The 22,906-nt window shown below is 45.7% G+C and overlaps 1 protein-coding gene across 1 annotated transcript in view; it reads left to right on the top strand.

The window, feature by feature from the left end:
- The window catches only part of MSI2 (musashi RNA binding protein 2), a 534,424-nt gene extending 516,451 nt beyond the window's left edge, over positions 1 to 17,973 (top strand). Inside the window, exons 12-13 of the mRNA XM_042782154.1 lie at positions 13,052 to 13,260; positions 17,932 to 17,973. Of these exons, the coding sequence (XP_042638088.1) occupies positions 13,052 to 13,260; positions 17,932 to 17,973 (251 nt within the window). The remainder of the gene's footprint in view (positions 1 to 13,051; positions 13,261 to 17,931) is intronic.
- The last annotated feature ends 4,933 nt before the right edge of the window (positions 17,974 to 22,906 follow it).

Raw genomic sequence — 22,906 nt, 5'->3', positions numbered from 1 at the left:
CCAGTGTGGTTGTTCATTGTAATAAGAAGGGGTGGATGGACTGTGATGCTATGAAAGTATGGGTAGATAAATGCTATAGGGCCAGGCAGAGAGGATTCTTTCCAAAGAAATCTTTGCTAATTTTCAAACCTTCCTATGCTGCTCAAAAAGAAAAAAATAATTCAAAATTTTATTAACTAGTACACATATAGCAATCCTACCTGGGGGCCTTACCTGCAAGCTGCAGCTGCTAGATATAGTGGTTAGCCACCCGCTCAAGACTTCAGTGAGAAAGAGTGGGATGAAAGGACGCAGTCTGGGATTCATGAGTTCACAGCATTAGGATGACCGAAGCAGGGAACGTTTACAGAACACTGCAAGTGACTAGCTTCTGCTAGAGGGAAAATAACCCCCAGAGACTATCCGCAACAGCTTCGGAAAGGCTGGGATTGCCAGCAAAATACAGTGACAAAGATGAAGATGCCAGAGGCAGTCATGATGATGACATCAGTTCAGAAGTCACAGAAGAATGTCTGCAGGCCGTTTAGATACTTCAGTGATGATAGTGTTGAGGGATGGGTCTTTGAAGAGTTCTGGGAGTCGGATGGTGATGATAATGACAAACTAAAGTGACCTATTTTAAGACGAAAACACAATCTCTTCTAGTGACTTTTATTTGTTGAATTTAAAGACACTGATTACCAAAAATTATGTTTCAGTGTAAGACTGATGAAAGCAACAAATATAAACAGCATCTTGTTCTAGGCCTAGGATCATTTCTTATGTACTGATTTCCAGCTCTTTGTACATTCATACTTTTTGGTTTCAATATGGCATCCGATTCTATCACAAACCATTCAGTTCACCACTGGTTACACTTGGTTAGGCAAAATACCTACCTTAAATGAAACTTCCATAAGATCAGTTTCATCCCCTAACATTAAATCCATTGAACAGAAAAAGAAAAATTGAAGTCAAGAACATGAAAAATACTAGTATAGTGCACGTATGAAAATAACACAGGAGTTGCAGTTTGCAGAACTATAGCCCAAGAGCATTATTTGCATGAAAAAACAGTAATTACTATGCAATTAGAAAAAGCAGAAAATAAAGGCACCTTTGTTCCTGGATACTTATTAATTAAAAGATTTCCCCCCTTCCCAGTTTGGGATTCTGCAAACAGGAAGCAGGCAGTTAATACTTTTGGATAGCTGATTGCTGAGAGAGACTATCTTGAAATTTACTCCATGGCAAGCATAGGAGGGTTCCAGCCAGCATTTCCAAATTCAGATCCATCTGGGAGGTCCCTTAACAGAAGGCTGCCTTAGAAGAGGTTGATAGAATGCTAGAGACACTTCCCAGCCAACTTTAATAAAATAATGATAATAGTAATATATTAATAACAATTTTAAAGCAATTGCCATAGAGTCAGTTCCAACTCATGGCAACTCCATGTGTTTCAGAGTAGACCTGTGCTCCATAGGGTTTTCAGTGGATGATTTTTCAGAATGAGATCACCAGGCCTTTCTTCCAAGGTGCCTCTGAGTAGCTTCAAACCTCCAGCCTTTTGGTTAGCAGCCACACCACCCAGGGACTCCATTGATAATAATACCCACTGCCATCGAGTTGACTCTGACTCATAACGACCCCAGGAAAGAGAACTGCCCTGTAGGGTTTCCAAGGATGTAAATCTTGACAGAAGCAGACTGCCTTATCTTTCTAATGCAGAGCACCTAGTGGGGTTTGGATCACCGACCTATTGGTTACCAGCCAAATGCATTAACCACCACTACACCACCAGAGCTCCTTACTAATAATGACAGCTAACATTTACTTAATGTAAGCAAATACTGTAAAGCTCACATCCTTTATCCTACTAACTCTCAACAGTTATGAAATGGGCACTGTCCTCATTTTAAAGATTTAAAAACTGGGGCTCAGAGGATATGTAGGTTGTCTGAAGTGGCAGAGACGGGATCTGAGCCCGTTTGTCTCATCAGAGTCAGTACTCTCAACCACTATCAGCAGTGGGTGCTTCATCTTACCAGCCTAGTGATGCCTGAGCAGTGCTCTACATCTTTGAAACATATGTCACAGCAACAACAACAACAAAAAAAAAATCACAGCTGCTATCAGCTCAGTTCCTCATATCCTTGAGGGAGGAGATAACCCAAAATCATTTACAACAATAATATGTAGTTTTGCACTTGCTTCTGCTGTTGCAGACTTAACGTCATGTCCTGTCTGGCTTTGGCTGACATTTCTGATCTGGCTTCTGGTCCATGAATCCATTCAGACCAATGTCAAAGGAGGCCCAGAGGCGGGGCAGTTCAGTGAGAGGGAGCTAGCCTGAAAGGAGTTATTTGAAGGGAACCTTAAGCTAAAACGAAGCTGAAGGAAGTTAGCTACAGCCCAAAAGAAATTAGGCGGTTGGAGCAAGGGAGAGTTTCTATAGTAAAGACAGAGGATCTCCGGACGGCTGAGTCGACAGCTCTTCCTGTGGGCTGAGGACTGAATCTGGAAGGTCGCTGGGACGCACAACCCCGCCCTAGGGCTAAAAGGGGGATTGGCCAACCAGTTGCTGGGGCTTTGCTTTGGGCCAATGGCTGGGTTGGGGGTGTGGCTACAGCCCGGAGTGGTGATTCCTAAGCCAATCATTTCGCAGAAAGGCTAGGCTCCCGGTACCCTGGCAACTGCGAGCACGGGCTCATTTGTTTTGTAGATGAGTAATTACTACGCAATTAGGGAAGGCTAAAAATAAAAGGGCCTTTTGTTCCTGGTTACTTATTAATATTAATAGTCTGTCCAGGTCTGTGGTAAACAATTAATGCAAACCTGTGTGCCTGTGGTAGAGGCCGCAGTGTGTGTGTGTAAGGGGAGGCTCGGGAAGATGCCCACCCTGCATTATTCCTCAGTCTTTTCTGGAAGTTATTTCTGACTATAACCTGGAGAGGTTTGGGTCTTAACTAGAAGAGTGTTTAGGCATTGAAGACACTCAGAATTCAGGATGCCTGGACTCGGGTCATTTAGGCACTGACCCAAGCAGAAGACTCTGGACAATGTCAACAAAACCAGAGCACAGCAGCAAAACCAGAAAATATGGCCAGTGTTGGAGGAAACCACTACTCTAGTTTTGTTCCGCAACGCAGGCCAAGCAGTTTGACTTTTCAGGTCTTGATTGCTCAGCTCCAGGTATGCAGAATAGTCTGTGTGTCTTCAGCTGCGGTGGCGGTGGTTGCTGCCATCCAGTCAGCTCCAACTCATGGCAACCTTATGTAATAATACAACAGAATGTTGCCTGCTTCTGTGCCAGCTTCAACTGAGGTAAACCGAACGGCAGTGTTTTCCTTCCACCCCCTTTTCTCCGCATACATCGTATGAAGAGTGCATTGTGGGAAACGACAGCGTTCAAGGATTGCTTCCACTGCTCCCCAGTCGTCCCCCCACCCCATCAGTGTTAGAAAAGCTGCAACTTCCCTTACAACTTTCTCCTCCTAGGGCTGAGAGTGGGGCTCTCTTGTGGATTAATCCAGTGAAGATAATAAGCATCTTAGAGAGAGAGAAGCCGCATAAAAGGGTAGAATGAAGAGTAGGAAATTAGAAGACTGTTCCAGGATGGGTTGTGCTACCGACAAGCAGAGTGGTTTGAGGCAAAGCACTTAACCCCTCCAGACCAGCATCCACCTTATTTTTAATGAGGATTTTGGACTTGAGGGGCCTTGGGAGCCATTTTAGCTCTGTATTGCTGCTATTTCCAAAGCACTGGACTCCTTGTCCTTGGAGGTGAAGAGTGAGGAGGGCAGCGCCTTGAGATCTGAGAGGAACTAGTGGAGAGAAAGCTAAGGACTAATAAATGGTTGAGATGCATTTGAAAAAAGTTATGTGCCATAGAGTCAGGCCTGACTCATAGGGACCCCTCCTTGGGTTTCCAAGGTGGTATCACTACAGAAGTAGATTGCCCAACCTTCCTTCCGTGGAGTGGCTGGTGGGTTTGAACCACCAGCCTTCTGGTTAGCAGTCAGATGCCTTAAGCACTACACTACCAGAGCTCCTTGAAAAAAAGTTAGAATTGTTTTTTTTTAATGCATGAAGAGTGACAAATAATTCTAGAATCATGTATCATTTTTAATAATGTGCAGATTCCCATCCTTGGGTGTGGTTCATTAAGTCTTGTAAGGCTTGACTTCCTTGTGGGTGGTATTCATTAATAAATGTAGGCCTGTTAATAGTTGCCCTTAATGAGAAATCAAGCGTGAGATTGAGGCAACACTAAACCAAACCCACTGCCATGGAGTCAATTCTGACTCAAAGTGACCATTTAAGGCAGAGTAGAACTGCCCATAACTCGCTCACTCATTGCTGGCAAGTCGATTCAACTCATAGCGATCCCTCCTTGGGTTTCCCAAGGTGGTATCTCCATGAAAGTAGATTGCGCAATCTTCCTTCTGAGGAGTGGCTGGTGGTCCTTCTGGTTAGCAGTCAAATGCCTTAAGCACTAGGCCACCAGAGCTCCCCATGTTGCTGTTGTTGTTATGTAGCGTCGAGTCGGACCTGCCTCATAGCGACCCCTCCTTGGGTTTCCGAGGCAGTATCACTATGGAAGTAGATTGCCCAACCTTCCTTCTGAGGAGTGGCTGGTGGGTTTGAACCGTCAGCCTTCTGGTTAGCAGTCAAGTGCCTTAGGCACTACACTACCAGAGCTCCTAGAGCTCCCCATATGTTTCTGTAAATCTTCACTGAAGCAGACTACCTCATCTTTCTCACTTGGAGTAAGTGATGGATTCAAACCACAGACCTTTTGGTTAGCAGCTGAATGCCTTAGTTTTTTGTTTTTTGTTTTTTGTTTTTTTTAATTTTATTTTGATTTGGGTGAAGATTTACAGAGTAAATTCACTTTTCATACAGCAGTTCACATATACTTTGTCTCATGTCATTGACCAAAATTTACAATGCAGCAACAGCTCCCCTCCCACTTCCTCCCCATAGTTACCTCTTCCCAGTGTCCATCCCTCCATACTCTTCTGCACCCTGAGCTATCTCCCTGTGCATAAGCAGCCCTTCCTTCTCCCATGATTGTTCTCTCCAGGGCGTGTGTCTACTTGAGGTAAATATTTAACTCACATGCCTGTACTTTGTTTGGCTGGAAACCACAGGTATGGGTTCAATTCCAGACCTGAAGGGCAGCTAGGGGCCATAGTCTCAGTGGTTCCACCAGGCTCTGAATGCCTTAGTTTTTGCACCACCAGAGCTCCTTGGGACCAACACAGTGGTTCTCACACTTGGCTGCACATTAGAATCACCTGGGGAGTTTGTGCACCCAGGACCCAGGCTGCACTGCAGACCAAACAAAGCATAATCTACGAGGGTGGGGCTGAGACCTCAATGGTATTTAAAGCTCCCCAGGTGATTCCAGTGGGTAACCATGGACTTAAGTACCACCAGGTTCCTTATGGATATAGATCCTCACACCATCTCTGTGAGGTGGGCACCCATTCCCCTTCCTCAGAAATGGATAAGAAGAGCCAAGCCAGGCAGCTTGCCCCAACCTCTTCAGACAAGGCTGCAGCCAAGCTGGTCCTTGGTCTTCAGCCTGCATGCAGCCTTGGAGCCCCAAGCAGTCTGCCCCTCCAGGGCCAGCTAATGGGTCTTTGTCCACATAGATGGACTCTCCTGCCTGCCTTCTCAACAGCCTGTCTTGGCTGAGGTTACGAGCATGCTCACACAGATCTAGGGCCTGGCACAGCCGTAAACACGAACCAACCTCCCTCTCCTGTCTGACAAATGGGGCCTTTTGGTAAAGTCGGAGTGTGTTTGTTATTAAAGGCCTAATTAGAAACATGAGAGGAAGCTGAATGGTTCGGCACTTAGCTAATTAGTGACATGTATGTGTCTGCTTTGAACTTCAAGGACACAGAGCTATTAGCTCCTACATAAAAAATGGATTAAACTCCTATGCCTTTATAATCATTAAAGAGGAACTGCTGGAGTGGAAAGCCTTTTGTAAGGTCCTCAAGGGGCTGCCCCTCAGGCATCCGCCCCACCCCATTCCCAGGCTGTCCATTAGACATGATTGGGCCATAAATACCGATGGGTCCTTGGGAATTCCAGCTCCCAAGGGACCCATCCTCAGTAGAATGGAGTGGTCTTTCAGGACTGAGGTCAGCCCTCTCGGTGCCCTGCTGAGTGTGGGCACATCCCAGGGGGGGTCCCCAGTGATGGCCCAGCCTTGGCAAGGGCTTCCTTTCTCTCAGGTAATGCACCACCCATGCTACACACCTGCTTTGTACACAGCCTTGATCTGCATAGTGTGGCACAGAGGAAAGGAGGCCTCGGGGGAAAAGCAGTCCTCCGGGAGCCCCTAGTCCAATGGGAGAGATGTCTTCATCACCAGGGACCTCTCCGTTGGGAAAGGATCCCAGATCTACTCCAGAGTTCCTTGTCCTTGACTCTGCAATCTCTGAGGCATGAAAGATCCACATAGGTGAAATTCAGAGCAAGCAAACTGTCCCAGAAGAGAAGAACACTGGGCTCCTGGGATATCTTGACTTCCTTTGGTTTCTCTGGTGGGGAGGGGTGGTTGAAGTAGCAGGGCTCAGATATCACCCAGAGCGGCCCACCTCCCCGCTACGTGCATGGCTACCACACCTCACCTCACCATTTCCTGGGTGCCAGTGGTTTCTGGATCTCCTCATCTGCTTGCTAGTTCTCCTTGCTAGTTCTAACCAGTGTTGGCTTGGAGTTTGAAACCAACTCATTTACGGAAGAGATAGCAGGAAGTTAGTGTTAAAACACTTCAGGCCAGACAAACCTTTGTCTCTCCAGTTGGTTTTCCTCTCATCTGTGAAGCATTTTGGAGGCAGGGGGCTGAGACACTATGGAACTGCCCGTTCGTGTAGGGGCAGGGGCAGGTCTGCTGAGGTCTCTTTGTTGGCGATGCTGTTGAAGCCTGGCAGATGGTTGACACTGGCAGGACAGTCACCTCACAAGGACAGGTCAACAGCACCCAGGAGTCACCATGAGCCCTGTCACTGAGCAGAGCTGTGATGACTCTAGTCATGTCTTTTCTCTTCCTGAGGCCCCTTCCCCATGTCCTCCTTAAAAACATATAAGCTGGCCAGTGGTGGCATTATCTCTCGAGCGTGATTTGTTTTGGGGGAGTAGGATTTGACCAGAAGCTTACACAGTTCTGCCAAATAATTAGTCACACGTCTTAACTTCTACTTGAGACAGTCCAACAGACATCAGCAGTGCCGACCATAGCTGTCCGAATCTGTTTTGAGTAGGGCTTTGAACTGGTTCGTTCCTGTGTTACCGCCTGCTGAGAACGTGCATCTCCACTCCCAATGCACTGAAGCGGAGTCCATGGTTTAACAAGGTCCCCGGGTGATTCCTATGGACCCCCAGGTGAGGCTTACGCATACATAATACATGTAATTACTATGTAATGTATAATACATGTATACATAAGCCTCGCCTGGGGATCTTACTAAAATTTAGATTCTGATTCAGTATATCTGGGGTGGAAAGGCAGCTACTCAACATGGAGTCGAACTGGAATGAACTGGTTCGAAGCTGGTTTTGAGAGAAGAAGCAGAAACTGCAATCTTATCATAAGACTGGCACCATCATAACCAGCATCTGGAGTGTTTGTGTGTCACCGACTCCGGGTCAGCTGCCCTGTGCCCTGTTGCTGTATTTAAGATGAGTCAGCATCTCTGGATAATGCGAAGACTGACCAGCCAATGTTGATACCAGGCCAAGTTTGTACCTTTCCATAACATATTTGTTTGTCTATAGAGACCATAAACAAGAAACACCTTCCCATGGCCCTTCTAATCCTCCCCCAGCTTTAAAGGGTATTTTCTCCTTCCCTTCTAAAACAGCCTGAATTTCAGCAGAGTGGGGGTGGAGGGGGAGCCTGTTTAAAATCGATTGTTCCTGCAGCTGGTCCCGGAATTGATTGGATTTTAATTTAGTGTGTCATACGATTTTCCCAGGTTGGACGTAATTGCTGGCCCTCTCTATCTGTGTCTCCCACCTTTAGGCTAAGCTCTAGAAGGAAAGCTTGAGCCAAGGATCCCTGGGACGTAGCCGGCCAGGCCGACTTCTGGAGTATAATCCCGCCTTGCTCTGCTCAAGGTGTGCCCTGATAGTTCATAACTGTTTTTCCTTCCCTTCTCACAACATGGTTTCTCCTCTCATGCGGACTTTTCCTACATGACCATCTGCATTAATAGATAGCGGGCACTGCCTTCACTGGACACAGTGAAGGAAGCATCAGAGTAGAGTCCCCAGATCTCCTACCAAAGAAGGGCCTTGGTGGCCTAGCTGCCAATCTTCAGAGCCCCCAGGCAAGACATGAGTGGCTGTTAAAAGTGTTCCATGCAGGCTTCCCCAGTTGACAGCCAGTGGGCATCATGCACCCAACATCCATGGAGCAGCGGCCATGGTGGTAGGGGATAGAGAACAGTTGCTCTTGCCATCTGATCAAGAGTGTAGGGTCCTATGAAGACCGAGAGCTCCCGCCTATCCACACACCCCCATCTTGAAGAGCCCCTTGCCAATGGGGAGACAGAGTCTCTGCTGCTGTGAGATTTTTAATCAAGGCAATAAAAGCATGAGAGAGACAAGATGAAAGTAGATGTGTGTGTTGGGGGGGGGCATCAGCCGGACAATCAACATGGTCTCTCTACTCATTTCTTTCTGCAGTTAGTTTCTTTAATTTCTTTAACAAAGAGGCCTAAAATCAGTGTTAAGGATTAATACAGCCCCTGCCCTCAAAGGCCATCTCACAAGGGTTAGGGTCCCGCCAGCTCTTAGCTCTCTATTCTGTCGAGTGCTAGGGGTAGGGAATGGAGGCCATGACACCAATCAGCCAGAACTCCCTTCTTTTCTGAATTGCATGGTATAATTAATTCTGTTTTGTCAGCACATTGCCTTCTACATTGGACTTTGGGAGGATAGGCTGGGCTCTTAATGAACATTTTGGCCTCACCATGAGCAGCACCCACTGGCTGGCCTGGGAAGAGGCTCTGTCCCAGAACGGTGCCAAGACCGGGGGTCTCCAGCCTGAGGATGAACCTGATAGCAGTGGGTAGTTCACAAAGAGAGTGAGTGAAGCTGACTTGAGGGCTGTCCTGCCCCGTGGGAAATGTGAGCCCCACCAGCGGGGTTGAGGGCTGGACTTTGCAGGTCCCTGGCTTCACTCAGATACAAAGGCTCAGCTCATCAGAAAGTGACTTTGTAAACAATTCCTTTCTCTGGATCAGTAACTATAAAACCAAATTTTCAGGCATAGGAGCTAGAGGTACCCACTGATGGGTACTGCCATCACAGTCTAGCTTTTGACCTCAGGTCCAGTAGCATCACCTAAGGAGAGTACAGAAATGTCCTTGCCACCAGCTTCTGGACTTTTGTACCCTGTGTAGACTAACCCACAGTGAGGCTGTTGGACTCTTGCTGCCCCCCTGCCACCACTTCCCTGCCTCCATTAACTAATCCCACCCTCAACCCAGCCCCATCTGACCACAGCTGAACAGTCATGTGCCCACTGCGAGCCAGAAGGCAGCCACTCACCTGGCTGGCCTGAGAACCCCTGAGGGGAAAGGGGCCCAGCTTTGGGTCCAGCCCCTGCAGTGATCTAAGCCTGCAGCACAGATCTTTGCTAAGATCTCCAGAATAAGATTCTCTGGCTTTTCTGGTTCACCCTTCCAGGTGCTTTATTCCCTTGATTGGCAGGAAGTCCCTCCTTTTTCCAACCTAAAATCCCTCAAACTTTAATTCAAATGCATTACTTGTTACTGTCCTCAGTGACCTTTGAGACACTTGCTTTCCTACTCCCTGTTCCCAGGAGTCATTCTTCAGGTCCAAGCTGATTAGATGTAGCTGGTGAGTGAATTGGATCCTTTTGTAAATCACATGCCCATTTGTATGGCAAGCAAATTGGATTTTCCTATATCAGGTTTTCCTAAACCTGCATACGGTACCTGCCTTGCTGGGCTTTGCATACAAAGATTTTGAAAATAGTCAGGTGTTCTAAACTTGACAAGTTACAGATCACTTGCTCTGTTTTCATTTTCACAGTCACCTTCGGAGTCAGATTAAATAAGGGCAAGGACAGCATCACTCACATTTTACAAATGGGTGCCAGGGTCACACCAGGTCTTCTGACTCCAAGTCCAGTGCTCTCTTTTTCGACACCACAGCTGCCTCCCTGGGCACCGTCTGCACTGGGAAGGCCCAGAGGATGCCGGGGGACAGAAGAGGAGAGGGGATGAGGGATGATGAGGTACATGATCAGGGCTAGACTGTTGCTGTGGCCCCTGCCCAGAGCAGATGGTGAAGGGAGCCCTCAAGCTACCACCCTGGTGCAGGGCTCGCCCCACGCTTAACGCTAATAGCTTTTGCTACAAACGTGGCCAAGATGCTTGCAAGACATTTGTCCTCTTCTGGAACTGGAGTCATAGTATCCAATTTCTAAATCCCAGCACTGTTTATTTATTCAGCAACAGTTGCTGAGATCCCACCTTTCACACACTCCAGCCGAGCAGTAGGCAAGGTGTCCTGACATGATTCTGGCATGTGGGACAGTTTCTCACCCGTCAGGGTAAGCTTGGGTACCTGGGGGAAGGTGCCCTCCATTCTGCCAGTTGCGAATTGACTGCAGGCTAAGTGTCCACAGAAGCACCCTCAGGGCAGGGATGTGGCTCCGGAGTGTGAACATTCTTATTCTATCTGGGCCTCTCCTCTTGAGGTCTGGGCCTGGAGGGAGAGGCCATGGTCAATGACTGCCAGCCCCAGGGTTCAGTATGTGGAGTACTCTGATTTCCCAAGAGACGAAAATTATTTGTCCATAATGCTCCCTACCGCCAGACATCAGAACAGCTTATGTAGGAAGTCATTTTCCTAGTTCTTTTCCTAAGCAGCCAGCGCCATTTGCTTTTTGAGTCTTCCCAAGGATGCATGGGTTTCCAAGTGGCTTGTTTGAGAGCTTCAGCATGCTTTGTGGAGCCAGGGTCTCCTGCCTGCAGAGAAAAGGAGTCGTGTGGACTGTGGTGCCCAGAGGTGCCTCTCCTCAGTGCCCTAGCCCTGGGGGGTGCAGGTTCCTTGCCTCAAAGCCTTGAAAAAGGGGATCAGGGGTCTGCGCACCTGCTGCCCACACCCTCTAGTGGGTACCCTGTGCTTGCTGTCTCCCTCTGGCTAGGGGACATTTGTGACGAGACACTGAGCTATAGGGTTCAGGCTTTGGTACAAGCAAGTATATGATAAAACAAGAGTTGGGGGTTTAAAAGCTGCATTCTAACACAGTGCCTTCTCCAAGGTGGTTTTAGTGTCATGTGATGGAAGGTAACTAAGCAGGAAGGGGTGATACAGCCCTAAGAGGAGATGCTTATTGTGAAATTCCCTTCTGGTCTACTTTTAGCTATAGGCCTGGGCACACAGAGATGGGAGAAGTTGCCAGTGATAGGTGTGATACTGTCAGCCTTTTCTGCTAAGCCTGTGGTAGGCACATCTGTGGCCAACATTCTTCCGTGGCCTCCTGTCTGCAAGATTGCCTCTGCTGTCTGGATTAGTCTCTCAGCAGCTCTTCCTGCTAGAAGGGGCTGAGACTGAAACCTCCCCTTTGCCCGTCCCTTAAGTAGGTGGGCATGCCCAGCAGGCCCTTATCCTTATCGGGCCAGAGGAGAAAAAAAGCCAAAATCATCTTTCTCTCTGTCTTCCACCTCCCACCCTACCCTATGACCCTAAAAAGAACAGACTAGTTAGTTACCTTGTGCAGGGAGGGGCTACAGCTGCCTGGGTAGACTAGGAACCCACCGCCCAAGGGCTTTCCATTTCTTAAACCCAGAAGAAAAAGTGTGTGAGACCAAGATAATACTGCCTTTTGAATATCTCAGCTTGATTGCTTCCATGAGTGGGAAGGGCCAAATGGTATCTACAAGTTTAATCTTCTATATTTTTCTCCGTCTGGATTTTATATCTGAGGATAACTAAGAGAAAGTTGGCCTCTAGGTCAGGTATGCGTCAGCTGTGATTGGTTCAGTCAGTTTGCTCTGCATTCATACTTCTTTGTCTTTTTTTTGTTGTTGTTTTAAAACAAAAGGAAAAGAAAAGTTTAAACCCCCCTTCCCTTCTACTGCAGGAGGTGAGTGGGGGGGTGTCCTGTAGAGTCACTGGCTTTCACCCTAGCTTCAGCCCCAGCCTCCAGGTCTACCATCCCCACCCCATTCCCTCCCTCCATCCCCTGCGCTCCACCCCAAAAGGGAACCCTCTGCCGCCATCATTACTGTTATGTTGAGATGCCCGGACTTTCCATGACATGTCCCATCCTCCGACCACGTTCAGTATTGACGACTCATGCAGGGGTATGAACGGGAGGGGTGGGCAGGGTGGGGGCAGCAGGAAGGGAGGGGGAAATGGTTTGGAGGGGGACGGAGAATGGAGATCTTTTTTGTCTCTCTCTTTTCTTTTTTTGTTTCCCAAACAAATTTGTCATTTAATGGATCTAAAAATAAACCAAAAAGAAAAAGTGAAACGAACAAAAATCAAAAATCCCTTCCCCAAAGATTTTTTTTTCCTGGACACAAATTGCTTTGTTTCCTGTCACGTTTTAATATCAATATTAACACAATGTGTAGTCTAAAACTAGTTCCTTTGTAGTTTGCATGGGATGTGAATGCTGTCTCAACGTGCCCAGACCTAGAAAAGACTGCATGAGCATCAATTCAGATGTGAAAAAAGAAAAAAAAAAAAAAAAACCCTCTTTCTCTTTCTCTCTCTCTCTTCCATATATATCTCTATTTTTATTGTGATAATTTGGTGGGCAGCGAAGCACCCCCGGTTGGTTGCCGTAGTGTGTTGAATGATTGTTTTTTTACTCTATTTTTGGAGCTCTGAGCTTCTTAGTAGTAGCCTGGGCTGAGTCTTCTTGAGTCCTTGCTGATGTTCTCGCATGGCCTTGGTTGAGTGTTAGAAGTTGGGCCTCAGCTGTTTTTCTTGAGTGTTTGGCTTGTAATGACCGGTGCATGCCTGGCTTCTGGCCTCATACCCAGCTCTATTCTCTGCACACCAGTCCTGAATAGCTACAGTGCTCAACCGAATTTTGGCGCGCCCGCTTCCCCGGCAGGCTCCAACCCGGCGCGGCCCGGAGGCTTCCCAGGGGCCAACAGCCCAGGACCTGTCGCCGACCTCTATGGCCCTGCCAGCCAGGACTCCGGAGTGGGGAATTACATAAGTGCAGCCAGCCCACAGCCGGGCTCCGGCTTCGGCCACGGCATAGCTGTAAGTACCTGCCCTCCTGCCTCCTTCCCACTCCTTGTGGCCCATGGGGAGGGCGTGCCAGGAAAGCCCAGATGGGGGCAGAGGAGGGGGTCCCCATCAACAGCACGTCAGCTAGTGGGCTCTCCATTTTTTTACCATGGGCTGAAACTTAGCTCCTCCGTTAGACATCCCTTGAGTACCTCCGTGGGTGTGTGCTGGGGTGGAAGGAGCGTGAGCAGGTCAGGGTCAAACCTCTACTCCATCACCTTCAACCTTGTGACCATGACCAACTTCAATAACCCATCTGAACCTCATTTCCTTGCCTGGCTGAAAATGAAAATAATTATGCCTCCCTCATGTGTGAGCATGAATGGAAAGTCTGTGTCACATGCCTGGCACATAGTGGGTCCTCAATGTTAGCCCCCTTCCTTGGAGACTGTTGTGTAGTTTTCCTCAGAGCTGAGACCTTCCACCCCAAGCCCAGGGTAGCAGCCCTCGTAAGTAGGGTCCCGATGGCAGCGTTGGTGCCTGGGAGGTGGGGAGGTGCAGGCCCTGCCCTAGATGGTTCCCTTGGCTAATGTTTCTTACAGTTTCCAGGTTCCAAGTAAGTTCCCACTTGAGTTCTTTAACCGTGGCCCCCTGAAGGCCAATGCATTTGATATTTGTACTGCTCTGTGGTTCTATAATCTGACTAATCCAGGCAATGGAAATTTGCTTAACAGATTTGCATGCTGTTTTCAGATTGTATTGTTCTTCTCCCTCCCGGTGTGTGTGAGCATGAATGTGCCTGAGCCCACCAACTGTTGTCCCTTCCATTTTGGAAACAGAAAATTGGCCACCCTCTGCTCTACCCCAACACACCATTTTGGAGGCAGTTTGTTTTTGAGCTAAGATAGTAGTGTCTGCTGTCCCCGGTCATGTCCCTGTCAGACTTGACTTCTGGGAGAAAGCAGGCGAGCCTGCCTCAGGGGCTGCGCTGGGGAGACAAAACAAAACATGTGCAGACACAGTCTGGGGCGCCAGCGGCCTGACTCCTGCCTATGGTGTTGGAAGCCACACACTGAAATCACACACACACACACACACACTACATGCATACACATTAACACACATCATTCACACACAGCACACACTCTTTCTCTCACATACACATACAACATACAAACACCCCACACAAACCACACAGCACACATCACATACTCACACACATCACACACACGTCATGTATGCTATACATACATTTACACACCACACACTTATACACAAAGACACACCATACTCACTCACATACACCCCACACGTTCTTTCTCATACATACACACTAACACATACCACTCATACACATGCACTCAGTTTCATACCACACACTCACACATATATACTATATGTACACACTCACACACCACATGTACCTACACATATACATTTTGTATACGTATTTTCTCACATACGCATGCACACAACACACACATGCTGATATCGTCACATACACACATTTCTGCCAGCCTTGGCCCATGGAATCTAGATCCCTTTTCAGTTCCATTTCTAAGCCAATATCACTTAAAGTCAGGCAAATCCCCTTGGAGCAGCTGTAGTACCAAATCCAGAATATTACAATTCAGTGTAGAGCCACATCAGTTTGGGGAACCGTCTGTCACCACTCAGTACATGACTCGCTTTTATTTTTCAGCATCCAGAAACACAGACCCTGTGTGTTCTTGAAAACGTGGGTCTCTTGACCTGTGTCCTGTCCTGGTTTTCTGAAACAACCGCACAGCGTCACACTTTGTCTGCACGGAGCTGTCTCCCCAGCCGCAGTCAGAGCCATTGGGAGTGTGAACACAGACGTTTGTCGTGTTAGCTCTCTGCGGCTCAGGGCAACAGCCCCCATCATTTTGGGCCTGGGCTTCCTTTCTCCACCGTCCGTTCCCCTTCCTTCCAAATCTGGCTCTTGATTTACCCCCTGAGTAAGCTACCAGGCTTGGGGCAGGGCGAAGGAGGAAGCAAGGACTGAAGGGGGAGAGCTGGGGAGCATGTCATCCTTGGCCCCAGGGCACAGTGTCTCAGAATCACATATTCATGCTGGCAACCACAGACTAGTCCTAGAGATAATTTCCTTTCCCAGAATATGACAGTCTGTTCCCATGTATAGCGCACTGATGACCTTAACAATTGTGCAATTTTAGGGACCTTTGATTGCAACGGCCTTTACAAATGGATACCATTGAGCGGGTGCTTCCGTTGCCAACTCACTCTGAGGTATTACGTCTCTGCCGTGTGTCTCCGCCCTGCTGGGCGTGTCCGTACATGTATGTGCACTGGTCATACATTTAAGCACACGCCCTTCTCTCATCACGCCAACATTTCTTTCTCTCTCTCTCTTTTCTCTTCCTGGACCCCTTTTTGGGAGGATGGGAGCAAAAACTCCAGTCTGTTCATCTGATCTCTTTCTCTGGCTTTATTGTGACACCCCCTCCTTTTGTTTCTCTTTGTTCCTTGATTTGGTTCTTCTGATTCCTTTTATCTCCCTCACCCCGCATCTTTCGCTATCTTGAAATACATCAAGAGTGTGGGAAACTGGAAGGAGACCTCATGCTGAGCCCATCCCTGGGGGATGGCGGCAGGGAAACACTGGGCTTCATCCAGGCCTGGGAGGGGGCCAGGCTGCCCCCACAAGTCCTGAGAGCTAACTTTGTGGTACACCTTTGGCTCCCCAGGGCTCGAGGGTGTTCAGCCAATGGGGTCTGTACTGTCAAACAGCCAGACTCCATCTTTCAATGAAAAGAAAACATTTTTGCCAGTAACTACTGAGCAATTATCCAGATTAGGGCACGAAAAGCAAATTAAATTAACGACATCACCTGTGTAACGTGGGTTTGGATCCCTGCCAGTTTCCTAACCTTTTACACTAAGCTCAAGTTAATTAAACATTTTTTTAAATCACTTTGATGGGGATGTGGAGGGGGTGGGATGGAGGAGAGGGCCGGTTGGGGCGGTCAGTGAGGAAGCCTCTTGCCACATTCTCATTTGCAAATGATTATTTGTCGTCATTCTTGGGGAGAACACCAAGAAGAGGAGAGGGGGTTGTCCTTGTGAAAGCACTAAATGCATATTGTGTCTGCATGTTAAAGCTGGGGGTGGGTGTTGAAATATGGGTCTGTCTGTTTCGGAGAGAGAGGAGCTGCGGCTGAGACCTGGGAATGGGGCACCTTCAGCAATTGCAGCTGAGGCACGAGACCTGGAGGAGGCTTTCACTCTTGGAGTCAGGCCACGGAAGAAGCAGGGCTAGAGATGAATTTGCCACTTTGGATCTGCAGTTATTAACACACCTCTTTCACTGAGGGGGGATCCCTGCCAGCCCTGAGTCAAACAGGCTCTGTAGGCTGGGACCCGTCAGGGAACCCGGTTGAGTTGAGCTCTATAAATCTTTTGGATTTCTCTAATGTTGCTGCTAAGGAATCACATCAACTAACAAAACCGTCTCTCTTAACCAAATAAACCACGTGTGTGAATTCTCCCCACCCCTCGTCTCTCCTTCCCTTTGAGCACTGACTCAGGCGTCACTGACTGGAGCCAGGGTCCACTAATGGTTTGAAAGAGAGCTACTGACTACTAATTAACCTGGATTTGGGGTCCCCGGGGAAGTGAGGGCCCTCTGAGAGCAAGGATGGCATTGGTATAGCCAAGAATCTTGGGAATTGAAGGTGGCTCCAGCCCTTGGTGGAGCCAGATGAAGAGGGCTTAACCCATCAGCAGATGCAGCAGATCCGCAGAGCGTGAGAGGCTGGGCTGGCCAGTGCTCTCTGTGCCTCCCTTGGAACAGGATGAATGGTTGAGGGCTTCCCACCTCACAGTCCAGGCCCCTCCAGTGAAAGTAGCAGCTCCCAGCCTATCCTCCCTCATCTGACTCTGGGATTCAGTTTCCATAGAAGGGTCAAGTTGCCACCTGGCCCCTCCACAGTGGATTCAGTGAGTTAATGGAGTCACATGGCTACACTGCAACAATTAAGAGAGACTCTTCAAACACACACTGTGCTTAGTGCCATAAAGAAGGGATTCAGGCTCACAGTCAACTCAGGGAGATGTAGTTAGCAAGTCTGTGAGTCCTGGATATATTTATATTTTCTATAAATCATCAATGCTGATTATTAATTATGTATGTTTTTGAGTGTCCTGACCTTGAATCCTTGGCATATAATACAATTTTTTGTAATAAATTAACATTTTCAGATCTTCATAACCCTTGATGGGTGTCCAATAAAGTCAGAAGTTTTGAAAACATGTAGCTTTGGAAGCAGAAGTTTGAACGGGAAAAACATCATCAATTGATAGGCAGTTCACTAACGTAGTGATCAAAACCCAGGATGACCCCAGTTGCTCAACTCATTTCCAGCCATTATCCTAACAGTTCCGTAGTTAGTATATCAAGTCAGCAAAGCAGTGGACACGGACATGGGAAGCTGCCCTTTCCCAAATATCCATGTAGATGTCATGTTTCCCAAGCTGTGATCTCAGCAAGCCATCAACCAGGCCATATTCATGTATTCATAACCCAACGTAGTCATTCTCTGAAAACTCTAGTTGAACAGTTGGAATAAACCACACATTGTCCTAACACTTCTTCTTTTTCTTCCCACCCCGCCTTATGGTTCTCTTCTGGGCGTACCTGACCTGACCTTCCCCACCACGCAGAGCATACCTGGATGTCCAGGCAAGACTGGGCGAAGTTTCTGAGTGGCCCTTTGTTTAGGTGATGTCATCAGACCTGGACCCCCACCAGCCTCACTCCCCATCCCAACCAGAGATGGTTCACTTCGGATCGAGGGTTGGCTCCATCTCCTCATCTCACAAATCTGCTGTAATATAAGACAACAGCTTTTAAATGTGTATATAACCCATGATTTTGGTTTTCATTGTTTTTTTTTTTTTTGGTTTTTTTTTTTTCTTCCTTGATGGTTCCCCTCTCTCCTCTCTCTTCCCTTTTTCCTTTTAAATCTCTTTGAATCACATTTGGTAGTGATTTTTACTTAGTCCAGTAGTCATATAGCTTTAATATCTAGTTAAAAGCTAACCATAGTATAACCGTTATATTAAGGAGTTATTTTTTTCTTTTGAAAAAAATATATATATATATTTTTTTTTTTTTTTCGCTTGTTTGATTCTGTTCTCACTTTTAAAGGATGCTGAGATGGTAATATTACTCTCACTGTTTTGATCCCATTCTGAGACTGTATGAATTTTCAGGTGAACTTTAGCACACACTGAATCGAAGTTGAGAAATGCGGAGCGGAAGGTGGGCATAAACTTTCTATTTTGCGTTGTAGAAGAAGTAAGATGTAGTAGGCTAATTAACAGACTCGAGCAGTTCTTTTTGTGACGTCTCTTTGTTAACCTAAGTATATCTATTTTCGGCAATAAGGTAAGGACGACAATGTTTGGAGTGTCCTCCTTTTCTATGAGTGCTTTTTTTTCTGTTGAAAGAGGTGATATTATAAGGTTTTTTGAAATTGTGAATTCTAAAAAAGAAATGTTGTAAATACAATTCCATTAACTACATAGAAACTATTAAGAAAGAGAGAATCAAAAAATATTTTTGTGAGGGAGTCCGTCCCAGGCAGTTTGATGCTCTGTGGAAGGAGGAGGACAGGGATGATGACATGGTCAGTCACTGAGCTGAAGGACACCCAGCTGCCAGGACGGCCCCAGGAGAGTTAGAACACTGTTAGCGCCTTCTGTCTGTGTGATAGACCTAAGAACTGTATTAGCGTCATACCAGCATATTAACCTCTTGTCTGTGCACAGCTTCAAATGTTACCGTCTAGTTAGATTTTTATTTAAAATATGATAAACTGCTTTTCCCAAGACTTTTTTAAAAAGAAAACAAAGCTACAATTTTAATATTTAACATATTTAAAATTTCAAAGCACACCTGTTTGGCTTGGGTGGGGGTAGGTGGGGGGACATTCTTTTTCAGTCTTAATTTTTAAATATTTGATCATTTTCTATTGTCCAATCATTTCAGCACCTCCAAAGGTCCCTAGGACACTTGGCCTCTCTTCTCCCCCTGTCCCCCTACCCTGCCCCTCAGCTCTGGGGGCCCGAGGGCCCGGAGTAGATAAGCCTGCATTAATGAAACCTTTTCTCCACCCACTTTCTATTGACAAATTAGAAAAGCAACTTCTTGGTTTATATTTTTTTTTAATACCTCAGTACTGCAAGTATCACCAGAGAGGCTATGGGAGATTTTTTTTTTTTTTAATTTATTGTAGATGTAAACAGAATTTTAAAAATAAAAATTATAAACATCACTGCACTGTGACTGGTGGGAAAAACTGACAGTTTCCTGTTTGCACATGGTTTTGACATTGGCTGTTATAATATATGGTCCTCAGTTGGGGAAAGATACTTATGATGAAGGATATTTTTTAATTTAACTTTTTTTTAATATTGGTGATAGGTCGGCAACAGCAACTATAGACGTACAACTCAGTAGATGGCATTAAAACATATTGTAGTGTGGATATATATTTTCTTTCTTTTTTAAAATGTGATATTGACGTTTTATTAATATTTTTTAAATTGTTACGTTTATAAATTTGGTACTTAAGGCACAGCCAGTATGAGACACTGAATGCGACATTTATTATAAAGAGCTGCTGCACTCCTATTTTTATAAATTTTACTAACAAAGTAGACTAATGTAGTAGACATTCACAGACACGGCGGGGCAAAAGCATCTTCAAACAGAAGACTCCAAAATGCTCACTCAGAAAGAAAAGAAAAAAAAAAAAAAGCCCTTTTTAATTCTAATTAAACCACAAAGATACTGGGAAAAAAGAAAACCATATTCTTTTGTTTTTCTAATAAAATGTTAGATTGTTTAGTAGGTGTTTTTTTTTTTTTTTTTTTTTTTTTTTTTTTTTCTTTCTTTCTTTTAATTTCCAAACAACCAGGTTAAGTAAAATGCTGGGCACTTTTAAAATATCAAAACTTGTTCAAGTAATAAAATAACAAAATAGAGGTTTTACTTTAAAAAAAAAAAAAAATGGAAAAGAAAAAAGAGACAGAAAATTCCCAGAAATTCGATGTCTAGACTAGGGGATGGAATGCGATTTTGCCCATGTTGGTGATAGACTGTACTATCCTTGCTTTCTCTGCGTCCTCTGTCACCTCCTACAATACTCTTTGTTGATCATTGTCTGTTAATAATGTATAAAATGGCTATCTTGTAAGCGTGCTGTCCTGGTACTAGTGTTAGTGACTTTTTTTCTCCTCTTTCTTCTAGTACATATTGATAGGTATAATGTAATTAAGGTTTAAAAAAACAATTAGACATAGTTAGTTATTCAGATTTAGGACCAGTAAGGATAGAACTTTCTCTTATTTATGGAAAAAAAAAATGCTAATGATTTTGGGGCAGTTTTTTCCTTTAAATTTTTTTTTTTTTTTTAATTTCAAGTTTCATTTTGTTTTTGCTGATCTGATGTGGTTTCAACTAACCCAAGGTCTCACAATGTTAAAATGCCGGCAGACTCGGCGTTTAGTAGATTCCCCACCCCCTACCTGTGAAGGGGTGTGCCATACTACCTTAAATGCTAATGCTAGATATGCAAAACTGGATTTTTTTAATTTATTTTTTAAAAGAGGGAGGCATGGTATATTAAAATGATTTTACTAAGAGAAAAAAATATTTTTTTAAGAATGCTCAGAAGAAATTGATAATCTGTGTGAATATGTTTTAGATGTTTATATACCTTTTGAAGAGACCCAGTAGCCCATAGCACAAATCTCATGGAAATCTGATATGTTTTAATGTGGCTACCTAGGTTAGGGTTCACGTTAGTCCCCCCACTCATCTAGAAATCCATTGTGAAAGAGTTTTGTAAATTACTTTAGCAGTGATGTTCAGCTTCGTCTTTGTTTCAGTTAAGCTCAATGGCGAACATGGGAACCACCCGCGCCTCCCCGCACCCCTCCGGGAGGGGCGAAACCCATTTGGCTAATGGCTTTTCCCCAGAATTATAAAATAGGCACCGGGTGACTTTCTGGCTTCCAGATCCATCTGCCTGGGACCCCCAAACTCCTCTCCTCCCAAGCAAAGGAGAGTGAGTGGATTCGCTCCTGGGCCCCTTCCTCGTTCGACCTGGGCATGGAGATTATGGAGAGGACCAAGCTTTTGGCCTCCTCCCCGGGAGCTTTCTCAGACTTGGCTCGTGGCCTTCCTCACACCCATTGGGAAAACCAAACAGCCTCATGCTCTATTCCCTGTCGCTCATTGGCTTGATTCAAATGAAGCCCCAACTGGCCTTTGCGTTTCTATCCTTCATAACCTTCATCTTAATTTGAACTCGTAGCTTGGACTTTAAGGTAGCATGGCTCTGTTGCTGTCAACCTAATTTTTCACTGCACAGCAATTCACAGCCAGTGAATGTTACACACATCTTGCTAGACTAGTAGAAAAATCATTGGGTAATTGTTGGTTCTGATGACCTGAAAGGTGTTCAATTTTTGGTTTGGTTTCGTTATTGTTTGGGGTTTTGTTTGTTTGTTTGTTTCGGTTCTTTCTTTGTTTTTCCTTTTTCATTTGGGGATTTTGGAAAAAAAAAAAAATTTTTGTTCCAAATATAAAACAAAACCTGTTTTGATCTTTAGTGCAAACGAGGGCTAGGGACGTAGCCTCCACCACCACCACCACCACCACCACACTGCTTCATTCTGCCATTCACTCACTGCAGCATAATCAAGAATAAAGCAATATAGTTTACTACATTTTTTATTGAGGGTCAGCCATGCTTTCTGTATTATATTGCATATGAAATTGTTTACAAAAGAAACACTAACTCATACTTACTTTTATCAGTTGGAAATGGCACACAGGGACAGAGGGAAACTGGGGGGTGGAGTAGGGGAAGAGAGGATTTTTTTTTTTCCCTTGAATGTGCTTTACAAGTCAGGCTATCTTCCAAGGAAGGTGGAAGCCAGGGGGGCAGCGGGTGGAGAAGATTTGCAGGCGAGCACATTGAAGAGAGAATCTAGCGGCTTCCCCACCCTCACCCTAAGCAGAAAGCAGCAGAAGTCAGCTCAGCCCATCGTGGGCACAGACACTACACAGGAGATGCTGTGAGTTAAGCAATACTTTAATACTGTAATACGTTTGTTTTCTTTTTCTTTACAAAAAAAAAAAGTAAAGTAAAATATATTTAAAAAAAAATAATAGAAATAAAACCCACCCCTCTAGGGGAACAACCTTAATCCAAACACTCCAACTATCATATAATCAGAATGTATTGTCTCAGACAGGATTTCATTTCGGGGAGGCAGGGGCGTGAGGGGGAGGGGGATGGGGACTGAGACAAAAGTTCCAGAGCCTCCCTGGAAGGCTCTCCGCTACTGTATCTGTACATACTGTACCATCCCGCGTGGAATCTGTGAGTGTCCTCGTGAGTAGCGTGGGCTAGCCAATCTGCCGTTCATGGTGTGTTGTAAACTTGGAATTCCATATGTAATAGGATGCAAGTCTAAGCGTTTCATGTGGACATAAATGTATCTAAATAAAACTTTCCCTAGCACTGTGGCTGACCTCACCCTTACTTTTATACTTTAGTATGAAACTGATGAGAACTTTGGTAGTGAGTATTTTTTTTATATATATACATATATATGTATC

This window comes from Orycteropus afer, unplaced genomic scaffold, assembly GCF_000298275.1.
Source record: "Orycteropus afer afer isolate SDZICR_OR568_19922 unplaced genomic scaffold, OryAfe1.0 scaffold00249, whole genome shotgun sequence".
Classification (NCBI taxonomy): Eukaryota; Metazoa; Chordata; class Mammalia; order Tubulidentata; family Orycteropodidae; genus Orycteropus; species Orycteropus afer.
This window is presented reverse-complemented; position numbering and strand designations above follow the sequence as displayed.